This window comes from Mustela nivalis (genome assembly GCF_964662115.1).
Source record: "Mustela nivalis genome assembly, chromosome: 12".
Lineage (NCBI taxonomy): Eukaryota > Metazoa > Chordata > Mammalia > Carnivora > Mustelidae > Mustela > Mustela nivalis.
Genome location: NC_139031.1, coordinates 53,624,032 through 53,639,592, shown reverse-complemented (window position 1 = coordinate 53,639,592; position 15,561 = coordinate 53,624,032). Strand labels below are relative to the sequence as shown.

Sequence of the window (15,561 nt, the reverse complement as noted above, 5' to 3'; positions counted from 1 at the left end):
ATTAGCTTCACACATACATTTGATTCCATTCACTGAGATAAGGCGTGTTTAGAAAGTCAAGTTCAGGAGATCATTTGCTAGGTATTTATATATATTATATCTAGTCATATGCATATCATAAATAGCATAATTAATTTCCTCATCTTGTTCATTAATGAATTAAGGCTTAAACAAGTTTAGGTCTCTTTTTGCAGGTCTTTCCACAGGCAAGCAGTAAAACAGATTTGAACTCTGATGTGACTATGCTATCAAAGCCCACTTTCTGTTAAATCATATGACCTCCTATTCCTTTCTTCACAGATATAAACAGAGTTTTACCACATTTCCTATTCCCAGGTATCCCAGGATAGACACTAAACTAGGCCTCTCCTAAAATATGATAGATTCTGCCTACATTAAAACAGGCTATTTTAATACATTACTAGACTTACTAGAATGTAAAGGAATAGGAGGGGGAAAAGAAATAAGCTGAAATTTAATAGAGAAAGTAACACAAACAGGGAGAATATCCCTAGGCCAGATGATAATATTAGTGCATGAGAAGGCCTAAGGTTTGCATCATAGTTGGGGATATGAATTTAATGAGTACTAAAGAGGTTTTATCTTGGTCCACTCCAAGTTCTGAAGGATGCAAATGCAATTTTTTTTCTGGAGGATAAGTATCCCTAATTTAGACCCTAGTATATGCAGAGATCAAGTTCAACAAAATATGAATTCAAATAAATAAATATATACATATTTAAATAAATGGATAAAATCAAGTACACAAGGGCACAAATCAAGTACACAAGGCCGCTAGGGAAAGTTAACAGAAAAGAGAAAAAAAAGAAAATAATAAGCCTTATTTTTGGCATTAAAATGGAGAAAGGGCACTATTTTTAAGTAATGATAATGGATTAAAAATACTCATATACTTTCACTCCTCCATGGAACTGCACTAAGATAATAAAAAAGAGAATTTTTGTTCTGTTTTCCAGACATCCACTCATAGGAATAAAGAATGAAAAAGGAAATAGTAGGAGCCTGGAGAGCAGATGACCATCTGTTACTGTCTTAGCAGACCTTAAGGGGAAAAAAGAAATCCCAAGCCAGTACTGGCAGGCATATCTCTGCCGGAGAGGGATACATCAGACCCATATGCCATAGAATTGTCAACCCACACACCTAAGACTCTTCAATTCATTTCATTTCATTTCTCATTTCTTTTCATTCAGATTCCTTTCTTTTCTTCACTTTTACATCCATCTTGAAAACAATAACACTTAAATTCAGTTGCCCTTCTACCTTTCAATCTGCCTTAAAAATCTTACCTTTCTACTTTACCAACCTAATAAAATCTAAACCCTTGATATATTCTACAGAAAACTTCTTCCAACACTGGACCTAAATAAACATGTCTGCTTATGATTGTCCTGAATTATAGCAGTTTGGCCTCCTGTAAAGTTATGATCATCAAACTCAAATGGACCCATTATAATCCTGCTATGTTTCTCAAGTCAGCTTGCTCTATCTCTCAAACTACTCTTTCACATTTCTCTGTCCTCAAACCTCTATCCACCTTACCCTTACCCCCCCCTTAATCTAAGCAACAAACCTTAAACTGTAGCTCCCAAACTGCCAATTTTTTAAAATTTTTTAAAGATTTTATTTATTTATTTGACAGAGATCACAAGTAGGCAGAGAGGCAAGGCAGGGAGAGAGGAGGAAGCAGGCTCCCTGCTGAGCAGAGAGCCCCATGTGGGACTCGATCCCAGGACCCTGAGATCATGACCTGAGCCGAAGGCAGCGGCTTAACCCACTGAGCCACCCAGGCGCCCCCAAACTGCCATTTTTGAACTGTTTGTTTCCATCAACATTTAAGCATCCTAAAATACCCCTTATCTTTAAACAAAACAAAAACACAAAGGAAACTCCAGCTACCTCACTCCTTCAGCTTACCACCCATTTCTCTTCAACCCTTTAGGAGCAAAGTCTTGAAAATTATTTCTGTCTAATCATCCCCATCTTCTTAGCTCCAATCCCTGTCAGAACCTTTCTAGTCTGGTTGCATTCTCACTATGGTCATCAGTGGCCTTTCTGCTGCCAGATTTTAAAATGTGATTTTATTAAACTTTTTATTTTGAAATGATTTTAGATTTAGAGAAAAGTTGCAAGTATAATACAGAGTTCTCATATGACCTTTACCCAACTTCCCTGAATCTTATATAACTATAGCACAGTTATAGAAACTAGAATTACAGAATATATAATATATATTCATATATATACATGTAAATACAAAATATGTATATATATATATATATATATATATATAATGCAGAATTAACAGTAATACAATTTTATTAACTAAACTGTGGACTCTCTTTGGAGTCCACCAGCTTTTTCACTATTTTCCTTATTCTATTCTAGGATTCAGTCTATGACCCATTACATTCAGTTGCTGTGTCTCAGCCTTCTCACGTCTTTCAGATCCTCAGTCTTTCCATGCCTTTTTTGAACTTGACACTGTGAAGAGTATTGGTCACTTAGATGAACATCTTTCAGCTTGATATTCTCTGATGTTTCCTCATGAGTAAAGTGAGGATGTACGTTTGGGACAAGTATACCACAGCAGTTAAACAGTTGCCTAGTGCTTCGGATCCATGGAACATAATGTCAGTATGTCCTATTATTGATGAGGGTAACCTTGATCACTTGATTAAAGAGCTCTGTAATGTGATGTTACCATGTTTCCCTTTGGAATTAATAAATATGTTGGAAAGATAGTTTGCAATTATGAAAATATCCTGTTTCTTTTCAACCTTTTGTCCAATCATTTTAGCAGCCATTTGTGGATCTTACCTGCAAAAATTATTACTCTGGTATTCCAATGCTGATTTTTTATTTTTCTTACTCCTTAGAAGTTATTATTTGGGAATTATCTGTAATGAGAAGCTGTCCTTTTTTCTTCACATTATTAATTTTGTTACTCAAGCTATTTTAGCTCTGGTCACTTGGAGCTCTTTCAGGGTGGCTCCTGTGTCCTTTTGAAATGGTTTTGTCTTCTTGTGAGCACTTTCTTAGTTTCTGGCATCACAAAATGTTCTAAGTTCACCTGGGTTTTTCCATGTCTGTATTAGTCTGGATCCTCCAGAGAGATATGCTCTATATAACTAACAATAACTATATCAAATATAAATACAAATAAATACATATTTAAGGCAGTAGTTCATGAAGTTGTAATTGAGGCTGAGAATTCCAAAAGCTGCATTTGGCAAGGTGGAGACCCAGAAAAGTAGATGGCATAGTACCAGTCCAAGTATAAAGACCTGAGAACTAGGAAAACCAGTGATTTAACTTGTACTCTGAGGCCAAAGACAAAAGAAGATTAATGTCCCAGCTTGAAGACTGTCAGAGAGAGAGAATTCTCCCTTACTGAGGCCTTCAACTTACTGAATGAGCCCCACGCACACTCCGGAGAGCAATTTGCTTTACTAAGCCTTTACTCAAGTGCTAGGCTCATCCAGAAACACGGATGTTAACTTAGCAACATGGATGTTACTTACAGACATACTTGGAATAATGTTTAGCCAAACAAAGTTTAACCAAATAGTTAAAACATGTGTTTAACTGGTCAAATTGACAATAAAAATTAACCATCACAAGTCCACCTCTTGTCAACTTGGCACCATAACACATCTCCTTAAACCGTACTTCATCTCCGTGTATAGACAATAACAAAATCATGGTTCTGTCTAACATGATACAACTTTCCAGACTACAACTGAAAACACACTAAGCACTTTACCAGAAGAATAGCTACAGTTTTGAATGTTTGCTCTTCTCAATATCTCATATCTTAAATACTATGATGTAAAGTTAACAATACTGAAATACTATGATATAAAGCTGATACATCTTATGTTACATGATAAGGGAAAAAGGGATGGAGGAAAACAAAGATATTTGCATACAAATATATTAATAATAATAATGAGGAAATACTCCTACCAGTTATATTCCTTGTTACTGTAACTCATCATGTGGCCATAGTTGGCATTTATAACTACCTTCTTCTATTACCTATTTTGTATTCCCTTTGCTTTCAGGAAGCAACTCAGCAATTAAGTATCACTTTATGAAACATGACTTTTTATTTAGATAAAATAACCACGCATCTACATTTTTTTGTTTTTTTCTCTTTTTTTATGTTTTATAAATGTATAATATATTTTTATCCCCAGGGGTGCAAGTCTGTGAATCTACAGGCTTACACACTTCACAGCACTCACCATAGCACATACCCTCCCAATGTCCATAACCCCACCCCCCTCTCCCAAACCCCCTCTCCCCCAGCAACCCTCAGTTTGTTTTGTGAGATTAAGAGTCACTTATTTGTTTCATTCATTCTTCTCCTACCCCCTTAATCCCCCATGTTGCATCTCCACTTCCTCATATCAGGGAGATCATATGATAGTTGTCTTTCTCCGACTCACTTATTTCGCTAAGCATGATACCCTCTAGTTCCATCCACGTCATTGCAAATGGCAAGATTTCATTTCTTTTGTTGGCTGCATAGTATTCCAATGTGTAGATATACCACATCTTCTTGATCCATTCATCTGTTGATGGACATCTAGGTTCTTTCCATAGTTTGGCTATTGTAGACACTGCTGCTATAAACATTTGGGTGCACGTGCCCCTTCGGATCACTACGTTTGTATCTTTAGGGTAAATACCCAGTAGTGCAATTGCTGGGTCATAGAGTAGTTCTATTTTCAACATTTTGAGGAACCTCCATGCTGTTTTCCAGAGTGGTTGCACCAGCTTGCATTCCCACCAACAGTGTAGGAGGGTTCTCCTTTCTCCGCATCCTCGCCAGCATCTGTCATTTCCTGACTTGTTAATTTTAGCCATTCTGACTGGTGTAAGGTGATATCTCATTGTGGTTTTGATTTGTATCTCCCTGATGCCGAGTGATATGGAGCACTTTTTCAAGTGTCTGTTGGCCATCTGGATGTCTTCTTTGCAGAAATATCTGTTCATGTCCTCTGCCCATTTCTTGATTGGATTATTTGTTCTTTGGGTGTTGAGTTCCCTAAGTTCTTTATAGATTTTGGACACTAGCCCTTTATCTGATATGTCATTTGCAAATATCTTCTCCCATTCTGTCAGTTGTCTTTTGGTTTTGTTCACTGTTTCCTTTGTTGTGCAAAACCTTTTGATCTTGATGAAGTCCCAGTAGTTCATTTTTGCCCTTGCTTCCCTTGCCTTTGGCGATGTTCCTAGGAAGACTTTGCTGCGGCTGAGGTCGAAGAGGTTGCTGCCTCTGTTCTCCTCAAGGATTTTGATGGATTCCTTTCTCACATTGAGGTCCTTCATCCATTTTGAGTCTATTTTTGTGTGCGGTGTAAGGAAATGGTCCAGTTTCATTTTTCTGCATGTTACCATCCAATTTTCCCAGCACCATTTATTGAAGAAGCTGTCTTTTTTCCATTGGACATTCTTTCCTGCTTTGTCAAAGATTAGTTGACCATAGAGTTGAGGGTCTATTTCTGGGCTCTCTATTCTGTTCCATTGATCTATGTGTCTGTTTTTGTGCCAGTACCATGCTGTCTTGATGATGACAGCTTTGTAATAGAGCTTGAAGTCCAGAATCATGATGCCACCAACTTTGGCTTTCTTTTTCACTATTCCTTTGGCTATTCAAGGTCTTTTCTGGTTCCATATAAGTTTTGTGATTATTTGTTCCATTTCTTTGAAAAAAAAATGGATGGTATTTTGATACAAATTGCATTAAATGTGTAGATTGCTTTAGGTAGCATAGACATCTTCACAATATTTGTTCTTCCAATCCAGGAGCATGGAACATTTTTCCATTTCTTTGTGTCTTCCTCAATTTCTTTCATGAGTACTTTATAGTTTTCTGAGTATAGATTCTGTGCCTCTTTGTTTAGGTTTATTCCTAGGTATCTTTTGGTTTGGGGTGCAATTGTAAATGGGATTGACTCCTTAATTTCTCTTTCTTCTGTCTTGTTGTTGGTGTAGAGAAATGCAACTGATTTCTGTGCATTGATTTTATATCCTGACATTTTACTGAATTCCCGTAGATGTTCTAGCAGTTTTGGAGTGGAGTCTTTTGAGTTTTCCACATATAGTATCATATTATATGAGAAGAATATTTGAGCTGAAGTTCCTGCACCCTGAAAGAACTCTGTGTATGTGTACAAAAGTTTCTTTAAACATTTGTTTTATTTTACATGCATGAGGTGAAACTCCAAAAGGCTGAGAAAACCAGTAGGTTAAATAATTCAACCAGTTTACACAGGATTGGGAATAGTTTGCATTCCTAATAGCCAGACTGGAGAGACTTTGTAATACATAAGGCAACATGCAGAAATATCAAAATGTTTTTCTCTTAGTTTTAGGGCTAAATTAGCCTTACCCTAAAACCTGCTCTGGAGCCAGTCTAACAAAGAGTACCAGCAAGCCTCAAAGGGATCACACTAATTACAAGTAATTTAACTACATGCTGAAATAAGTCCACCATCTTCGAAGAACACAACAAAATTCAATAACCAGATATGTTCAGAATAACAATGTCAGGCATCCAAATGAAAATTACCGGATATATAATGAAGTAAGAAAATATGGCCTAGAAATATAAGACAAATTAATTAAACAGAAACTAACTCAGAAACTCAAGGCATGATAGAATTAGCAGACAAGAATGGTAATTATTCCTAACATGAAGAGGAAAGTTCAAGCATAATGTGGAGAGAAATGAAGAACCTAAAAAACACTCAAATGGAAGTTTTAGAGATCAAAAATAACAGTACTGGGGCGCCTGGGTGGCTCAGTGGGTTAAGCCGCTGCCTTCAGCTCAGGTCATGATCTCAGGGTCCTGGGATCGAGTCCCGCATCGGGCTCTCTGCTCAGCGGGGAGCCTGCTTCCCTCTCTCTCTCTCTGCCTGCCTCTCCGACTACTTGTGATTTCTCTCTGTCAAATAAATAAATAAAATCTTTAAAAAAAAAATAAAAATAACAGTACTGGAAATTTTAAAAATTTTGTACCCTGGAAGGGTTAATGGCAGAGTATATACTACAAAAGACAAAAACAAAACAAAATAAACACCAAACAAAAAATGAAGTTGAGGAAGTAATAGAAACTATTGAAGTGAAGAATAGAGAGAAAAATACTGAAAAATAGTATATCAGTGGTATATTGGACAGCATCAGTTGGATAACATCTATAATTCAAGTCCCAGAAAAGGCAGCAGTTGGGGAAATATTTTTTAAAATAGTGGGGGAAAATAAAGAAAAAAATAGTGAAAAAAGGTTTTGTAATTTGATGAAAACTGCAAATCCACATATCCAAGAAGCTCAATCAATCTCAGGCAGAATAAACATGAATAAAATCACATTGAGGTGCATTATAATGAAATCTTAAAAGAATCCAGAAAAAAGAAAAATCATATTACATACAAAGAAACAAAAATAGAGATGATAAGAAAAAGATAAGAATCTTTTAAATCTCAGAAGTATTACATTAAGTTAAAGAAGCCAGATATTAGGGATTGCAGAGTATATGGTTCTATTTATATGAAATTCTAGAAAAGACAAATGTACAGTGGCAGAATTTCAGTGATTGTCAAGGGCCAAGAAGGAGGGTAAGAACTTGACTCAAAAGGGCCAAAAGGAGGTTTAAGGGTTGAGGAAAATATTCTGTATTTTGATTGTGGTAGTCGTTATATGTATCACTGCACACATTTGTCAAATATGCATCATAACCTGCCCTTAGAATTGGTAAATTTTATTGACGGTAAACTATACTCAGTAAAGCTGATAAAAAAAATAGTTATGAAATGAAGGAAAAATACTAGATTGAAACTTTTAAAGAATATCATTTGCAGGGTGCCTGGGTGGCTCAGCGGGTTAAGCCTCTGCCTTCAGCTCAGGTTATGATCTCAGGGTCCTGGGATTGAGCCCTGCATCAGGCTCTCTGCTCAGTGGGGAGCCTGCTTACCCCACTCTCTCTGCCTGCCTCTCTGCCTACTTGTGATCTCTCTCGCTGTCAAGTAAATAAATAAAATCTAAAAAAAAAAAAAAAAAAAAGAATATCAGTTACAGAAACAGTGTTTCTGATCAATTTAAAGAAAAACATTTAAATTAATCCCTACAAAAGCAAAGGAATAAATGAGCAAGTTGAGGATAAACATGCAAACCATAGGATTTGATTTTGAAAATCTGTAATTGGGCTTTCAAATTTCAAAGGTGTCTATTTCTTGATAGAATCATTGATAAAATTCCTGTTCTTAGTGGCATAAATTTATGTTCTGTTCTGGAATAAAATGAAACTGAAAAGTCATATGATTTTGTAGCATCTAAATTTAGTAAGCAAAATTTTATAGAATCAAAAATAAGGACAACTTTCTTGATAAGCTTGGTTTACATAAAATGTTTGCCAAAGAAAGATACCTATGAAAAGGAGGAAAGGGGTGCCTGGGTGGCTCAGTGGGTTGAGCCTCTGCCTTTGGCTCGGGTCATGATCTCAGGATCCTGGGATCGAGCCCTACATCGGGCTCTCTGCTCAGCAGGGAGCCTGCTTCTCCCCTTTCTCTGCCTACTGTCTACTTGTGATCTCTCTCTCTCTGTCAAATAAAGAAATAAAATCTTTTAAAAAAAAATAAAAAGAAAAGGAGGAAAAAGACATTAGTCATGAAAATATTTGTTGTGAAATAGTCACTCATTTCAGTATTTTAAAAATTGGAAGTGAAAATGTTCCACGTTAGCAGAAATTACCACATGGTACTACACCTCTAAAGACAGTATTTGTCAACCAAAAACACTATCGTCTCTTAAGAAGAGTAATTAAAGATGCCACAATTTCAAAAATAATTAACTGTTAAACTCCGCTTTGAAGTGCAGGCAATTTTATGAAAACATCTAAAATACTTAGACCACATTGAAACATTCTTCATAAAAATATAATGATATTCTGTCAGTAAGAAATATGGCCACAAAATTTACTAACGTGATTATTTATCCACAATCATAATTCTGCTTATGTTATTTTCTAATGTTTAGATAATCAGTATGAAGTAGTTATCATGCTGTGGCACACATGAATTATTCAATTTTTGGTTTTTTAGAATGAATTTTAGTTGTGAAAATAACTTTTGAATAGGACTATTTTATATTTTATAGATCTACTGATGAAAACAATTTGTTGACCAATAAATAAGCATTTCAGTGACATATAATTTTTATTTTTAGCCCCATTTTAAGCTTAAAATTACCCCAACTTGGATGAAAACTACCTGATCACTCTTGATATACCAACTCTCAGAACATCATTATTTTTCATATATACAATGCTTTGGAATGCAGTAAGTTTCTCCATTTAGCTTTAAAAACCTATCTTAAAAAACTATTAGGAAGCTCTGAACTCTGGAGAATCCATGAAGTGAGGTGTTTTGTTAGTCCCAGGTGATAATAATCTCTGAAGTTGTTGGGGCTTGGAAAAGGTTTACTACCAGTTTCTTGTCCTATGAGAACATGGTGTTTAATAACAAAAGACATTTTATTCAAATCATAAGAACAAGTCTGAGCAGTGACTCTTAGCCCCCAGAATGGTGAGGGGAAGGGTGAGGTATCTGGAATGAGGAGGCTTTTGCAGTGTCAGAGGCTTTGGTTGGTAAAACTTTGGACAGTTGGGTTATTTTTAACACAGACCTTCGTGCATCAGCAAATACTTTTTTTTTTTTTTCTAAATTTTTCATTACCAAGAACAATGTGGTTTATGCTGAAGTCTGACTATTCAGTACCTGCAAGAGGTCCTCTCCTGGCTCCTCTGACCCAGTAACTCCATCTTTGGCCTGCCCTCTAATTCTTGACCATCTGCATCCATTACCTAGTTTTTAAACTTTATTTTAGATTTATTCTTTCCTTTGCCTTTATCGGGTAAAACAAAAATGCAGAATAGTGTAGGCTAAGTAGTCAGAGAGGAAGGAAGGAAGGGAGGGTGGGAGAAGAGGAAGGCAGGAGGGAAGGGAGGGAGGAAGGAAGAAAAGCAAAGAAAGGGCTGGGTAGGGCAGGAGAGGAGGAAGGAAGGAAGAAAAGAAAAGAAGGAAGGAAGGAAAGAAGGAAGAGGAAGGAAGGGGAGGGAAGGAATGAAAGAAAGAGAAAGAGCGATGCTTGGGTGGCTCAGTGGGTTAAGCCGCTGCCTTCAGCTCAGGTCATGATCTCAGGGTCCTGGGATCGAGTCCCACATCGGGCTCTCTGCTCAGCGGGGAGCCTGCTTCCCCCTCTCTCTCTGCCTGCCTCTCTGCCTACTTGTGATCTCTGTCTGTCAAATAAATAAATAAAATCTTAAAAAAAAAAAGAGAGAGAAGAGAAAGAAAAGGAGGGATAGGGAAGGGAAGGGAGGGAGGGAAGAAGAAAGTGAAAAAATAAAAGAAAGTGCTGAAAAGTGGGGAGATTTAGTGGGCAAAACAAATAAGGATAGAGGATATGACCAAAGGAGTGTGCATGACCAGTTTTAATGGAAAACCAGTCTCTTTTGACAGTTTTATTGCTTTAGGAGAGCAACCCAGTGGTTGCTGGTTTCTAATATCTTACTCTATAAATAGCAGCTCCTAAATACTCGAGCAGTAAACCTTGGTTCATTTCTCTTGTGTGCTAATAAGCATATTATTCTCATGCCAACAGATAGGATTTTCTAGCACATATGTTTCTGAAAGAAAAAAAAATACTCATCTTGTGAAAATATAACCCATAAATTTGGAGTTTGAATTGGCTGCATATTGCACAGTCTATGCTATACCCACTTCATTTTAATTATTCTCCTTTACAAGTAGAGATAGTAGTCTATGAATGCATTATTAATGTAGAATATTTCCTTTGTTTTTATAGGCTTCACCAGAGGCCATATTGAATTCAAAGTTTTGGGTTATTTCTGAGTCAGAAACCTCATACATTTGGATAAAAACCAAACTTCCAACAGTTAATCTTAACTTAGCAGGATATTTTATACACATTAAATTTTATTCAAAAAGGTCTTAGCTATTTAAAATCTTTCTTACTACTCACATATATAAAGGCTAAATGTTAAAAGATCATTGTCAGTCATTCTGCTGAAGATCATTATTAATGATTCATACCTTCTGTCTTAATTGTGTTTAGGGAGTAAAGATGTTTGTTTTGTCTATGGCCAAGAATTCTCTTCTTGAGGAAAAAGTACAATGCTTAAAAATTAAAGCCCATGGTTATTCTAGATGTGCCATATTATCTAAAAGCAAGTGTTTACTGACCTCCTCACGGGTTTATGGACTCACAGAAAAGTAAAATTTTCTTCCAAAACAAATTCATTCTAACATCCAAGAGTAAGATAACATGAGATCAGAAAAATCACAGTCACTGAGAATTACAGCAGGGAGAACACTTTCATTATATCAAGCCCTTCACTATCATGTTACAAATGTGGGAATTGTGCCCCAGAGTGATCCAAGTGATTTCTTTGGGTCCAGTGTGTAGTCTCCAATCTGGAAATCTTGACTTTTAGTTCAGGCCTCCATCTTCAATGGACTCCTTACTCCTCCTCTTCAGTGAGCACTTGTCTCCAGTTTTATGAGCCTGCCATCACTCTCATCACCTTCCAGTTCATTGTCCATAATCTGTCCAGAGGGATCTTTTAAAAATTTAAACCTGATTCCCAACCTCTTCTGCTTAAAATTGCCCTCTTTATACCTACAAGTTGAAGTCCAAGATCATTCGCATGTTATTCAAGATTGTGTGTTAATTAGCACATATTTGCTGCAGCAGTCTTCCTCATCGCACTCAAGACTTTCAAACATTCCAGTAGTTCCTAGCAGTGGACTTTGTACCCACATCTCCCACTGCTCCCCAAAAAAGAAGCCCACAGAGACCTGAGACTCAAGTCTGTGCACATTTATGTGCACTATTTCCTATGCTAGGAATATCTCACCACCATCACCTCCCTCTGTTTCAGGTTGACTAACTTCTGATGGTCTTTCAAATACTTGGTTAAGTACTATTTTTTTCTGCCAGCTCTTCTCTCACTTTCCCATCATCATAAGTATATGTCCTACTTACTTCCTCTGAGGATCACATGGGCCTTTTCCACAGAGTCTTGTCATTTAGACCATGAATTTCTTGGTGCGAGGGAAATATCTTTATGTCCTCAATACCTCAAAATGTGGGTTTATTCACAATTGTAATTGGGTATATTCACAGTTGATTCACAGTTATAATTGCTATCATTTGGTCCAAATTGAAAGCTTTATGATTCTCAGACTTAGGGCAGAATAGGTAATTACAGCAAGTAAAGTTGTAGTGGACAACTGTCAGAAGGTTCTGTTGGCATGGGAAGTAGTTCAGGAGATGGAATCTCCTTCACTAATATGACATCCATTCTGTTTTAAGGCAGTAAGATAAGGAAAGGCTGAATGCAAAATGTTAGAGCTGAAAGGGATTTGAGATCATTCCCCTATTTTGAGAAGCAGATATGAAGTGCCAGAGAATCTTACCTACATGATAGGATGGTCAGTGGCAGAGCATGGTCCAGAACCCAGTTATCTTCCTTACCAATCCATGTCAAATTCCTACCTCACTGGTCAGGCTACAGAGATAGTTCTAACCTAGTAAGGCATGTCACCACCTAGGAAGATTCTCCTGCTTTGATTTCGAACTACTCAACACAAAAAAATAGCTTCGGGCTACAAGAAAGCCATCGACTCTCTCTTTCATGTTTATTCCACTGGCATGTTCTCATGAAATGACCTCCTCTTTTCCTCTTACTTCCCTTCCCTGCCTCAAAAAATGAAACTTCCGTCTGACATATGGAAGGGTGCCAACATCAGCCAGGGCATATATTAAAGTTTTAAATCAATTATTGTTCTAGTACACACCCTGGGGTTGAGAAAGAAAGAACATCCAGGACTAACAAACCTGATTGTTCTGGCAAAGTTGCCATTCGATTCATGCTGGCATTTTTGGGCCTTTCTTTTTCTTTAATATTCTACCCTCATAGTTTTTTTTTTTTTTTTTTATAAAAAGGTAATAGCTCAAGTAGCAATTTTTAACATGACTATTTCATTCAATTTCTCCATAAGACTTCTACCTCTTAGTCTCTTGATGGTTTCCCAGAGGACGCTATGCCCAGAGTTTGTTTGTTACTTAATTGTAGAGACAACTGTCAGTCTGATAGTGAGTTCATTAGACCATGGACTGTTCCTCACTTTATTATCTTCTAAGCAAGGGAGAGACTCGGGCTTGGGATGATGAGTACCTCACAACTTGGCATTCTTAGATTGAGAAAAAGACTTAATCATAACATTTAAGAAACCAAATTACAGCTGTGTATAACACAGATCGTTTTAACAACTGCTCTGAGTTGGATCTATATAAGTATTCTGATTAATACTGCTTTAAAATTCCTATTAAAGTATGATGCATTTTTTTTTCCTAGGCAAGTACTGGAAGTCAGTAAGGATGGTGGCTGTGCCAAGGGGTTGTGCTTTGGCTGGGACTCAGTTGCAGGAGGAGACCGAGACTGTTTCTGCCCTGGCCTCCCTGACGGTAGATGTAGAACAGCCCTTTGCTTCAGAAGATAGCAGGTATGGATCCAACATGGGGGAGTCATTAAGGTCAGTAACATCCAGGCTCATCATTAGCATTTGTGAACTTCTCTCCAGGCTTTCCTTCACCTGTCTCCTCCACTTCCACCACTTGTCTTCTTCAAAGCCACAGATTCCACAGCAAATGCTATAGGCCACCAAGAATTCATTTGTTTCATTCTTCATGGGAAACACAGAGCTGGAGCATGTGGTTGCAGTTCACAGAGAATTAGAGTGGATGAGATACATGGTGAGAGAAATCACTCCTCATTGGCTAATTTAAATGCAAATCATTGTGGAAAAGAGCTACTTGTGTGCTTTACTTCTTTCCTTAGTTCTCTCTATTTTTCCAGATAATATTTTTCCTTCTATCATCATTTCAAAATTACTGCTGTAACAAAGTGGAAAAAGGAGAGAGGAAGCTGGAAATACTACTAGTCAGTTGGATAACCTAAATACATACAGGCTCTTTCTGTGACTGCCCTTGTGGTCCAAGGACTGGGTAAAGATAGAAGGTGCCTCCAATGGAGACAGGAGTTTGTATAAAGGAATGTATGGACTCTTGAGTCTGATTTTATTCCACTTTCTGATAAGAAGAAGTTGATTCCAATTAGTCTTCATATGAATATAGCATTCAGGAAAAGAAAAATAATATTAACCTAAGATTGGGTTTGCTTGTTCTCCTTTAAGAAATACTTGTCAGTTTGTGCATTTTGATGTTCATCATCCTATCATACAGACAATGCTACGTTTAGGATTTTTTTTAAGTCTGCTACAATCAAAGCCATCACAAATGTACATATATATAAACATTGGTGCTTTCTCTGGCTGTCTTCAAAGTCACATTTTCTCAATTTAAAAATGAATCAGGTGAGGCTTTACTGAAGTTCTGCCAGCTTGCACTTCGAAATTGCTCTGAGAAGGAAATCATATTCCCTCTGTCAATAACATCACCATTAATTACACAGATCCTGCTACCTAGTACTTAGTTGGCAATTTTCCCAAGAATGCACAATTTAAACAGTTTTAGCTTTCTTGCTTTTACTGGATATTCAGAGTTTAATGGATTTAACATCTTGCTTTGGTCAACAGCAGGAGATGCATTGAATAAGAGATTTCATTTTTAAGCAAGTATTTTTTTCTTACTATAACCACTTAAAGACCAGATTACCTATAGAAAAAAAATAGTTGTACAATATTTTATTAGAAGACATCTTCATGTGGGCATCTGGAACATAAAGGAAAACTTATTTTACATCTTTGATAATATGAACTAACCCCCTGCCGTTCCCAGCTAAGAACCAAACCAAGTTCATAATCCAAAGGTGTTGCAATTATTCCCAAAGCCAAATGCAGTTAGTTGTCTGTCATCTGAGGGCTATAAAACTGAGGAAACTAACATCTGTTAGTGCTGGATATAAAAGGAGTATATCTATTATTTAGAATTCATTTAATATAAAGAAATGAAACTAAATTCCAACCTGAGTGAAATGAGTTGTAAATAATTTTGCTTAGAATAATTAAGAATAATAAATTCTGTTATACACCCCAAGTAATATAAAAATCTCAGCACTTTGGCAGGAATTGGCTCTATAAGCGTGCTTACTTATCGTCAGGTAAAAGGTGTGTTTGAATTCTGATAATCTGCAGGGACTTAACCCCAGCTTCAGTTCACAGTGATTATTTATTTATCTATCTATTTTTTTGTTCACAGTGATTTTTAAGCTTCCTCTGGTAGCAAATAATGGGAATGGGAATGTTCTGATGTGTAGGGAAACAGAGTTGATGCTTATGGCCTGGATTCATATTTGTTTATCAGTATTAGACACGTTATATCTGTTTTGATTGATTTTTTCTTAGGGAAAGAAAAATAGTTTTGCTTGAATTATTTTCTACGGCTTTGTACTTACTTTTTCAGCAGAGGAAAAGAAAAATTCTTCTAAAA

The 15,561-nt window shown here is 36.7% G+C and overlaps 1 protein-coding gene across 1 annotated transcript in view; it reads left to right on the top strand.

Annotated features, from left to right (window-relative positions):
* Positions 1-15,561, top strand: part of HDAC9 (histone deacetylase 9) — a 662,132-nt gene that overhangs the window by 628,802 nt on the left and 17,769 nt on the right. The window contains exon 28 of the mRNA XM_082692420.1: positions 13,469-13,616. Coding sequence (XP_082548546.1) covers positions 13,469-13,616 — 148 coding nt within the window. The remainder of the gene's footprint in view (positions 1-13,468; positions 13,617-15,561) is intronic.